Source organism: Pistacia vera, unplaced genomic scaffold (assembly GCF_008641045.1).
Source record: "Pistacia vera cultivar Batoury unplaced genomic scaffold, PisVer_v2 Contig151, whole genome shotgun sequence".
Taxonomy (NCBI): Eukaryota; Viridiplantae; Streptophyta; class Magnoliopsida; order Sapindales; family Anacardiaceae; genus Pistacia; species Pistacia vera.
In genome coordinates this window covers 1,186,970-1,198,144 of record NW_022195586.1, presented here as the reverse complement: position 1 = coordinate 1,198,144, position 11,175 = coordinate 1,186,970, and the positions used below count along the sequence as shown (strand labels likewise).

General features: G+C 33.8%; 2 protein-coding genes across 3 annotated transcripts; one reads left to right on the top strand and one right to left on the bottom strand.

Annotated features, from left to right (window-relative positions):
* The first annotated feature begins 346 nt into the window (after positions 1-346).
* On the top strand, positions 347-8,881 carry LOC116124247 (acyltransferase-like protein At3g26840, chloroplastic). Of its 2 annotated transcripts, XM_031409944.1 has the most exons (14): positions 347-779; positions 1,799-1,850; positions 2,198-2,253; positions 2,384-2,542; positions 3,276-3,380; positions 4,018-4,124; positions 4,512-4,633; positions 4,794-4,902; positions 5,151-5,281; positions 5,888-6,257; positions 6,740-6,853; positions 7,558-7,643; positions 7,774-7,883; positions 8,344-8,881. In XM_031409944.1, exons 1-14 carry the CDS (start codon positions 386-388, stop codon positions 8,532-8,534), a joined length of 2,106 nt encoding a protein of 701 aa, XP_031265804.1. In that variant the 5' UTR covers positions 347-385; the 3' UTR covers positions 8,535-8,881. The 2 variants fall into 2 exon arrangements, with proteins under 2 accessions (XP_031265804.1, XP_031265805.1); XM_031409945.1 differs by lacking the exon at positions 4,018-4,124 and having other exon boundaries at positions 4,537-4,633.
* A 773-nt stretch (positions 8,882-9,654) lies between these two features.
* Positions 9,655-10,806, bottom strand: LOC116124280 (F-box protein CPR1-like). The gene has a single exon (XM_031409972.1). It carries the CDS (start codon positions 10,804-10,806, stop codon positions 9,655-9,657), a length of 1,152 nt encoding a protein of 383 aa, XP_031265832.1.
* Between the last annotated feature and the right edge of the window lie 369 nt (positions 10,807-11,175).

The following is an 11,175-nucleotide window of genomic DNA, read 5'->3' as shown; positions in this document are numbered from 1 at the left end:
TTAAATAATTTAATTATTGTATTAATGACAGTTAAATAGAAATATAAATAAACGTGTATTAATAAGGCGATCTTTCAATTTTCAAAGTTTTTACGTTAAGTAAGGTAAAGACAAAAGTGAGATCGTTCTGCATAAGCATAAGCGTAACTCCCTGGAAAATTGAAGATTTACAGCAGCCACTCAGATCATGTCTGTCTGAAGCTGAACTACTACAAAATGCCTCTCTTACTCCGCTTTTCTAGTTTTTAATTTATTATAATATAATATAGATTATTTTATTATTACTTAATTATATCATTTGTAACAAATCTGTTTCAAGACCGCCATTATTACAAAATACAAACAAATAAACGAGACAAAGACTGCAACTTCTTCTTAGCTCTCCATGGCCATGGCCGGCGCTTTTTTTTTCTCCGCTGATTTATCGCCGCTATTTCGCCGAGACATGATGTCAGCGTCCGGCAAAACAAAGCGGAGTCCGATTTTGAAGCGTCTAGCTGCGTCCACGGAGCAGAGACCAAGTCCAACGACTGTGAGAACGAAAACGGCGAGGGAGAGGAGCAGCAGCTTTGTGGAGAAGAAGAGTAGTAGTGAAGAAGTTGAGAGGATTCGCGGAGTCAACGTGGAGGATGAACCGGAACGTAACAGAAAGAGTTTTAAAGACTACTTTGAAGAAGCAAAAGATATGATCAGATCAGACGGTGGTCCGCCTCGCTGGTTCTCTCCATTAGAGTGCGGGTCCCACGCTCCTGATTCTCCTCTCCTTCTATATTTGTCAGGTTTGTCTGCTACCTTATCTTTACTTTTTGTTCGTCAACTGCTTTTTTGGTGACTGTTATTTTATTTAAGGCTCTTTGGGTGACTCTAACGCATCCTCAGAAAATTTTTATATAATCAAAACTTTTTATTATAAAATATTTATTCATAAAAATAATAGTGGGTTTTTATTTTTTTAATATAAATTAAAAATCAGGTTTGATTTAATAATTAAATTTTACTCTTTATCTTAATTTTAAATAATAAATAATAAATTTTTATATATTTTATTTATGATTTATTTTTTTATTATTTTTTTTTCTTAAAAAAATATATTCCCTTCTAAAATTAAAAGAGTTTATTTGAATAAAAGATTTGTTTTTTATATTTAAAAATCAATGATAGTCTTTATTTATATAAAATATATTCTTTAAAATAAATATATAAAAAATATTCTTTAAAATAAAAAATACAATAGGAAATACTCTATATTTATTACTAACTTTTGGATTATTTTCTTTATTAATTTAAAAAAAAAGGGAGTGAAGGTATCAGTTATTTATCAATCACAACTGGGACGTAGAGTCATTGATAGTTGTATCGACTTTTGTTTTAGGAGCAATGTTTTTGTTTCATTTATTGTATATTGTCAATTATTTGTGTTATTTAAGTCCCATCTATCCTTTTAAATCCCAAAAGCAATTAAATTTAAATAANTATCAGTTATTTATCAATCACAACTGGGACGTAGAGTCATTGATAGTTGTATCGACTTTTGTTTTAGGAGCAATGTTTTTGTTTCATTTATTGTATATTGTAAATTATTTGTGTTATTTAAGTCCCATCTATCCTTTTAAATCCCAAAAGCAATTAAATTTAAATAAATTTTATTTATTCCAAAATTTTCACAATTTATATACCAAGTTACATGTGTTAGTCAAATAATTGGTATTCTTTGTATGGTAGGTTTTATTTTTTTTATTTTTTTTTTTGCATGAAAAAGAAATTCATAGTTCTTTAATAGTCAATATGAAATTTGTAGGAATGGATGGAGTTGGAGTTGGACTTGTAACGCAGCATCAAAGACTTGGACAGTAAGATGCATTCTACCATCACTATGGATAATACTTGCAAAAATATTTAGATTAGTTTGTAATTCTAATATGGAGTATTATTATAAAAATAGAAAAATAAGGGATACACATGATCTCCAAACGTATTTATTTAGCTCGGACCAACTTACAATGCATTTTCAAATAACCGAAAATATATATTAAAATTCATAAAACTTGATCATTATGTTATATCTTATGTAGCATCTTTGATTCTGTCAACACTTGTAAGAAACTTGATTATTATGTTATGTGATTATCTGCTGTCTACTGACCAATTATAGCATTGTTATATAAGCTGTTTAATTTGTATTTTCCTATGAATGAAGGATTTTTGACATATGGTGCTTGCATATTCCTGTCAAGGATCGAACATCATTTACAGGTCTTGTTTTTTCTTTCTCACGCACTCATTTATTATATTCATACATGTTATGTATAAGTGATATGCTCTGTAAATAAGCTGCTCATTGCATTCTTCTCAAATAATTTCTCCCCAACTGGTTATGGTCCAGGCCTAGTGAAGCTGGTAGAAAGAACTGTCAGATCAGAGAATTATCTTTTGCCAAATAGACCAATATATCTTGTTGGAGAATCTCTTGGAGCATGCCTTGCACTAGCTGTTGCAGCCAGGAATCCTGATATCGACCTTGTACTAATTTTGGCTAACCCAGGTTAGAAGTTGCTTTTACTTTCACGTTAAAGAGATTAGTGATATTTCTAGTCTTATTAATCAATGTATATGTATGTATTTATTGTAAAACTTCGAAATTGAAGATGTTTTTTAATCTTCAGAAATAAATGTTAATCATCCATTTGCATTAGCAGAGCTTATGATGGTCATGCTGATTTTTGAGTTTGACCAGGTTAGGATTCAGTTATTTGTGTTGTGACTCAATGAAATTTTGCATACTAGATCCGAATTAGAGGTTATGTAGGGGAACATGGTTTAAGAAGATACCATCATCTAGTGTTCTCCCTTAATAATGCTAGAATCTTTCACCATATTTTTGCTAGATGTAGGCTTTCAACCCAGTCCTGAACATAATTATGTATTCTGATTGTTGATTTTCTGCTATTCTGTTGATGACCATCCAAATTTGTGTGATGGGTAAACATGACAATGCTGAATTGGTCCTTGATTTTTTGTTGGTTTATACAGTTGTGTCTAGCTTAGCAAAAGTGATTTAATGCCTCTTGAAATAGTGATGCAAGCAAGAGACCGCCAAATATGGGCAATGATCTTCTGGGACCTAAGTACTGTTCTAAATAGAGCTCTCCTTGAGATATTGGGAAAAAAATCTATGTCACTTTAGCATGCAAGTACACTCGCTTCATCGTGGATGGCATTCAGTTCATGAATACCTTTTCTTACTTGCATGGTATCTAATTGATGTTCTTTTACAGCTACATCTTTTAGCAAGTCCCAGTTCCAACCGTTAATACCTTTATTGGAGCTTATGCCACATCAAGTCCCTCTTATTCTTCTGTCAGTGCTGTCTTTAATGGAAGGTTTGCTCTTCTGCTCAAATTTCTGTCTTATGTCTTCGTTACTTTAGCTACATATTGTTTTCACTCAGACATATATTGTCAAGTAATCATTTTAGAGATAATATTACTTAAATAGGTGTTCAATTTGAAGCAAGCTGCGCAACGTGATAGCCATTGACAATTGACTTTAGCAACATATTTCCGGTAGATTGATATACATTGGCAAAGATTTTCTATTTTTAAAAAAAAAAAAAATTATTTGTTTTTTCAAATTAGGAGATAGGATTCCATGATATACTTTTGAGTTGTCAATGCATTTTTTAGATACCTATGATGCTTTTCCATATTCATGCTTCAATATTATGATGAGAGATATCTATCAGCTTTGTTCTTCCCGGTCACTTCTTTAATGACCTGGGGCGCAGAGTTGGGGGCAGGGCTTCAATTTTTCTGGAGCTTCTCTCTTTAACTTAAATGTGTAGAAAGAATGTTTATTTCTTCTTACTGCTTCCAGGAAATGATGCCAGCGTATTTCTTTTCATTATTCTTAGTTCTGGTGAACATTAATGGCCCAGTGACACATAAGTTTGTCGCATGTTTATTACCCTTGTAATCTTGTCTTTGAAGTGATACCAGCTATTATAATATATGCATATAGGTGACCCTTTGAGGATGGCTGTGGATAATCTGATAAAGGGACTTCCTTTGCAAACAAAAATTGGAGATCAGTCACGGGATCCTTTTACAGTATCATCTTACCTCCCTGTAAGATCCAAACCTAGAATGAATATAAATTAGTTAACTGTTAATAATATATTACCGTAGGCATTAAAAAATTAGCAACATGTTATCTTAGGACTTTGAGAAACAATTTTCTGTTAATATGCTAAAGACTATGATACAAGTAGTTTTATGATGTTTTGTATCCATATGTCTCATCACAATGTATGGCTCTATATTTCAACGTTTTATGATATTACGACATATTATATATCAAAAAGAAAAAATAAAGAGCATGCTGGAAGTCTGTTGGAATTCTTACAGAGACATTTGCTTTCCATGGAGTGTCTATTCTTTCAGGTTGAGGTTGCCAATATATTTTTCTCATTATATCTGGTATTGCATGAAAAGAATTGATAACTTAGGTTGCAGGTTATTAATGATATGATGCCTAAAGAAACTCTCCGTTGGAAGCTAGAAATGCTAAAATCAGCATCTGCATATGCCAATTCCCGCCTGCATGCTGTGAAAGCTCAAACACTGATACTCTCCAGGTCCTTATCTTTGGCATGGTCTTTTAATTTCAGCAGTTTAAACTTCTATAATCGCGCATACATTCCATATTTTTATGCTATCAGTTTAAGCACTTCTTCAGTTTATGTCTATGATTCTTCCGGAACAATGTATAGAAGTCACTGTTTGTCTTCCTTACAGTGGGAGAGATCAGCTTTTGCCAAGTCGAGAGGAAGGTGAAAGACTTCGTCTTGCACTATCACATTGTCAGATTCGTAGGTTCAATGACAGTCGTCATGCTCTTTTCCTGGTAAAATTCTATTACTTTCTGTTTTGCTTGCGTGTATGTGCCTGCATCATCTTCCATGTGAGTGATCAGAGAAGCTATAATCAGGCATCAGAAACCATTTTGCTTCTTTTTCTTCCATAGTAAAGTGTATTGGCATTTTTGTTGAAGCTGATGCCTGTCTTTGCAGCTTTGTTGCATAATTTCACTTAAAAAGTCGTCCTGCAAATTTGAATTTTGATGCATATAATAGTTCATCTTATGTGTGGCAGGAAGATGATTTTGACTTGGTAACTGTCATCAAAGGGGCTGGTTTCTATCGCTGTGGAAAGTACCTTGACTATATTTCAGATTTTATACCACCAACCCCTTCTGAATTCAAAAAGACATTCGAATCAGACAGGTAATTATTAACTTTCAAGAGAACTTATGCTATAGCAAAAGAAATAAATTATACTTATCCAATCAGTGTGAAAATGATGTAAAAGAAACTCATCTATTTGAAATATATCAGTTAAGGATTTGCTGAAAGTTCCTGACTGTACCATTCTTTCGATGAATTAAAAATCATCATAGAAGAAGTGTAATGGGATGGTGAAAATATAATTTTTCCCCGCTTAATCGTGCGTTTGGTGTACAGAACAAAAATAAGACGGTGAAATATGTATCAATTGTCTATTAGTATGCAAATAATAATAAAACCTTAAAAATTAACCTAAATTATATCTTAAAGTATTAAATTGGTTTAATTAGTTTCACAGTAGAATTTGAATATATCCATTATGTACAAGCTCATCTAACCCTTGTTGCTCAAACAAAAGACAATAGTGTTTATGAACAGTCCTATCTAATTGAATCCCAGTCCTATCAAATACCAAATAATAATTCAATCCTTGATGTGTCAAACACATTAGCCAATCGTAATCTGGACGATGGTTTTTCACTGATATTTAGCCATCTGATTGAGTTGCAATTACTTTCATTTTTTTTTAAATTTTATTATCTATAGGTGGATATATGTTGCTACTGCACCTGTGATGCTCTCAACTTTAGAGGATGGGAAGATTGTGAAAGGCCTTGCTGGGATTCCTTCTGAGGGACCAGTCTTATTCGTTGGCTATCACATGTTACTAGGACTTGAATTGACTCCCCTGGTTTCACAATTTATGATTGAAAGAAATATTGTTCTGCGAGGAATAGCACATCCAATGATGTTTAAGAAATTGAAAGATGGAAAGTTACCTGAGTTGTCCCAATATGACAAGATTAGAATAATGGGCGCAGTTCCTGTCTCAGGAACCAATTTCTTCAAACTTCTATCTTCGAAGTCTCATGTCCTACTTTATCCTGGAGGCATGCGTGAGGCTCTTCATAGGAAGGTTAGATCTCTTTATTGTTACATTGTTACCTTGATCTGCAGTTCTTATTGTATCTATTACTTCGATGTTTCATTTTATTCAGAACTTCACAATTTTTCTCTAGTATAAAAATCTCATTTTCTGGTTTCCTGCATGCCACAAAAATCTGAAAGAGGAGAAGATAATGAATAGGTGGATAGCCTGTATTCTTTCTAATATGAATGGAACATTCTAATAAGATACATCTAGTTAGATGATGCAACATTGACTATTTCCACTTTTGTCTCTCACTCTTCTTTAAGCCTGAATCGGTGTAAAAGTGCGTGCACATTTTGTTTGACCAACTCTTGTTGGTGTTTTTGTACACTCTGTGGCTTCAAACACAAATTTTGTTTTCCTGTTTATTTCTTTGGTATACTTGTCTTCCTCATGGTCAAGCACTAGATTCTTTAATTTCAAGTTATTACTACCATTTTGGTATACTCAACCTATCATATTTGCAGGGAGAAGAATACAAGTTATTTTGGCCAGAACAGTCAGAGTTTGTCAGGATGGCAGCTAGGTTTGGGGCCAAAATCGTACCTTTTGGTGCTGTTGGAGAAGATGATATTGGTCAAGTAAGCCTGAAACCCAATTTTCCTTTCTCTGATTATTGTCTACCTTAACAACTGTTATTTCTGTCATGTACTTGCATATATGGTGCTCTGAAGTTTATTGCCTGATTTAATTTAATTGGTATATGGTGAAGTGGTACTCACTGAATTGGTTGTGCTTCTATCCTTCCTGCTTATTGTTGACTGTCCACATCTGAAATTTTGTGCTTATCTTGTGTGATAGGAAAATGAGCAAGATTAAGAAATGAATACATTTCTGTTAAGGAGAAAGGAATAATATTCTGATAAGTATTATGTGCCAATTAGATGCATATTACAATGTCTCTCCACATACATATATATTTTCTTCTTGTAAATGTAGGTTAGTGATATCATAAATGTCCTAACTGGTGCCAACAAAACTGGGACTTGGATGTTGTCTTGAGTAGTGTTTGACGTGTCTGTTGTTTTACGGAAAATGTTTCCTTTCTATTTTGAGAAGAAACTAAAATAATTTCATTACTTGTAGAAATTACAAGAGAGTGAACAAGCTGTCCACAAAAGTTTCCTTTTCTACTGTAGATATTTTGAAGTTTCGAGTTTTATTAATCTATTGCATGTCATATTTACTTTAGGCATTACATGTGCTAACTTATTTAGAGATTGTTATTTCTGATATGATCTCTGTTCTCTAAGGAATAATAAAAATGCATATTCGTTGTTTTCAGGTAGTTTTTGATTATGATGACCTTATGAAGATTCCTTACTTTAGGAATGAAATAAATGAACTGACTAGTGAGGCTGTACACTTGAGGTAATCTGAGTTTTTTCATCTCAACTAAAATTGAATCTCTCTCTTCATGTGTCCTTTCATTTTTTTTTCTTAATGTCTATGCCTTCCTGCATTGCCTCTTTTTGAATTTGTCGTGATGTGTTGGTAATAGGACTGATGCGAGTGGTGAGGTAGCAAACCAAGATGTTCATCTTCCAGGAATTCTACCTAAAGTTCCAGGCCGGTTTTATTATTACTTTGGAAAACCAATTGAAACAGCAGGTATGGTAATTAGACAGTCCATGTTTTTTAAATCTATTAGCTTACCTATTTGACCACTATCTAGTTAGTCAAAAACCAATATATATACATGTTATTGGGCCACAGAAAAATTAAATCCAGGAATTATATGATGCAACTGATAGGGATAGAAATCAATACCCTCTAGTTGAAAAGCCCAACTGATAATCATGAACTCATGAGCTGCCCTATTCACTTTTGGTGGCTACAAACGACCAAGATTTTGAGTCAAACTGTAAGAAATCAACTAATATTGTTCAGTCCAGTGTTGCTGGTCAGTATATAGACTAAATTAGCAAAGAATTCCATCTAATGGGTTTAAACTTCTAAAGAGTTCAATTTAATTTGTTCCGTAAGGCAATAATAAGTTAATAGAATTTTGATTTTCCGCAACTTTGACCCTTACCATGTATTGACTTGTATCATTAATGTTGCTTTGAAGGGAGGAAACAAGAATTAAGAGACAGGAAGAAATGTCATGAGTTGTATTTGGAAGTGAAGTCTGAGGTTGAGAAATGCATTTCTTACTTGAAGGAGAAGAGAGAAAGTGATCCTTACCGGAATTTATTGCCTCGGCTAATTTACCAGGCCACACATGGCTTTACATCTGAAGTTCCGACCTTTGAACCTTGAATTTTTCCTGCACTTCAAAAGTCAAAATTCCATCTGCATTCACAGATGAACTCTGGAACTTTCCCTGCGATAAAGGGGCATCATTTATGGCAAAAATTCTTGCAGAGTATTTACTTTATTTTTATCTGGACTAGAGGAAGAGTTCAGGAATTCAGATTCCTTCTTAGATTGTATTGAATAAAATTAAAAAGGTGGTTGATCCTTTGATAGTTCAAGCGATTGTTGAAATTTGGGGGCTATTTATCAAACTCAGAGATAATGCAATATACAACAGAAGCTGGAATAGTGACCATTGTCGGAGATTTGTAAGACTATTATTAGGTAAAATGTTTCATTGTTCACGTGCATCATAATGTGGTGGGATATTAAGATGTTAATTATACCTTTACCAGTGAACAAATTCACATTTTTAGTTGTCGGGTCGGAAAGTAATGTCCCAAAAAAAAAAAAAAAAAAAAAAAATATCAATCTATTGGAAAGAACATTCGTCAAATTTCTTGGTCTGAACCACTATTGGATAGTCTAATGATCAATTAAGACTCTTGAGTATATTATTAAAAAAATCTTGAGTTCGATCTATCTGAGTTGCTAATATGGGTGGTCATTAAGGGAATTTACTCGGCCGTTAACTTTAAGTCCTCACAAGATTAGTTAAAATGCACGTAAATTGGCGCGTAAACCTCTAGTCACAAAAAAATAAAAAAATAAATAAATTCGTGGTCTGAACTCTGAAGCAAACAACAAAAGAGGGGATTGCCTGTAAAAACTCACGGGATATTTTTGCACATTAACTTTTGAAACCATTCTTATAATTGTTTTGCACGAATTTTTGAATGGTTTTTCCTTTTAAAGATTATTTTAGAGAACATGTAATTTGTTGCTGTGATTAACAGGTAATTTGTTTAGTTAGAATCTATTGTTTTTTGGCAACTAGCTTAAAATTTGAGGGTAAACATGTGTAGAGTGATAAATGGGCCTGAGTAGAACTTCTGAACTTATTCTCGAAATATCACAATCTAGCTATGTTGGACAAATTTAAATTCAAAACATAAAAGCACACTCAAAATATAATTTCATTTAAATTCTGCTAGTCTCCTCATCTCTTCTTTCATTTTCTTCTTCAAGCACTTTCCGCCCCGTTGGTGAAGGGTGAAACCAAGCTCCCCACATAAGTATACAGAGAAAACCATCTCGGAGCTCTTCGAATGGCAGTAAACTCATTCACAATTTCATCTTCAGGTGCATACATAACCAACTTCCCCTCGCCCTTCTCTATCAGAATTTCGCCATTCTTCTTCATACACAGAGGCCTCAAAAATATGTAACAGGGATCTATCATCATCTGGGGTCCGATCACAAACATCTTTGTCCACGACTCCTTCACGCCGAACTCCTTCATTGCCCAAATCTCAACACGCTCACCTCTCCACATATGAAACATCGAAAAGTACTCTTTCATCACCCCGACTTCAATCTGACAGCTCGCAGGATCTCTGAGCTCAGGTTTTGGAACCTCTTTGAACTCTTCTTTGTCCATGTCAAAAGCAACCACCAGAATACTCATTCTTCTTCCAAACCCTCGAGACGCTTTCCAAATAAAAATTTGATCATCAAAACAAACTGCAGCTCGAGTGCTGATATGGAATGGAACAGCTCCAATTTTCTTCCACTTATCAGTGCTTAAAGAGTAAATCCTAGCTTCACATTGATAAGAATCAATGTTTTCAAAAGGCTTATCATAAAGGAAAATAGATCTTATTACCTTGTAATCATTCTCTGCTCGATGGAAACCGAATCCCAACGAAGTAAAACAAGTACTTTCAATGGTGGGGACATCGAACTCCGGAGGCGGAAGCTTCCTGTAAACTCCGGTAGAAGGGTTAAAGAGATAAATATCTTCATTGCATCTCTGATCAGAAATGCAAAGCAGGCCATGGTATGAACCCGAAATCTCAACTTTATCAAGAGATAAAGAAAAGGGTACTTGAAGTTTTCGAGCTTTGCTCCATCCTTCATTATCAACAGCAAAAAGCTTGAAGTCTGTTCTCAGGATGAGATTCGGGTCTATCCGTATTGCTCTTTCAAGATGCTTCTTAATGAATTTCTGATTGTGAAGCAACGCATACATGGATTTGGACACACACATGAATCGAGCAAGAGACTTCACAGGAAGTCTAGCAAAAATATCATTAATAATATCACTCGGTAAATTTGCTGAGACATAAGGGACACTCGAAAAATTGGAGATCATGGCACCAGGGTGGCTCGCCATTTTTGCTATATTATATAATATTTTTTTCTTCTTTGGCTAGTTATTGCAAGCTATGGCTGGTTTGTCATGAGAGAAGAAGATGAAGATTATATATAGGGAAAGGAGAAGGTAGAAATTGAATTTGTATTGCTGAATAAAGAGAAAATACAGGTGGGTTTGGGTTCTTCAGAATCTGGAGAGTGTAATGAAAGATATCTAATTCTAGGATAGATATGATTAGGGTGAATCCATTATTTAATGTCCTTATTAATGAAAGATATCTAATTCTTTTTCTTGCCTTCATATTCTAATTTATTCTAAATTTATCTATTAATGTAGAGGATATTTATTATTATTTTTTTTTGGTAACCGAGGTGTCCGGGCTAGCTG

Excerpts from the sequence above, each read along its gene's own strand:
- LOC116124280 (XM_031409972.1), bottom strand. The coding sequence starts at position 10,806 with ATGGCGAGCCACCCTGGTGCCATGATCTCCAATTTTTCGAGTGTCCCT.
- LOC116124247 (XM_031409944.1), top strand. The coding sequence starts at position 386 with ATGGCCATGGCCGGCGCTTTTTTTTTCTCCGCTGATTTATCGCCGCTA. Across the intron at positions 2,254-2,383 it reads GGATCGAACATCATTTACAG|GCCTAGTGAAGCTGGTAGAA; the intron begins GTCTTGTTTTTT and ends GTTATGGTCCAG. Across the intron at positions 6,854-7,557 it reads GAGAAGATGATATTGGTCAA|GTAGTTTTTGATTATGATGA; the intron begins GTAAGCCTGAAA and ends CGTTGTTTTCAG.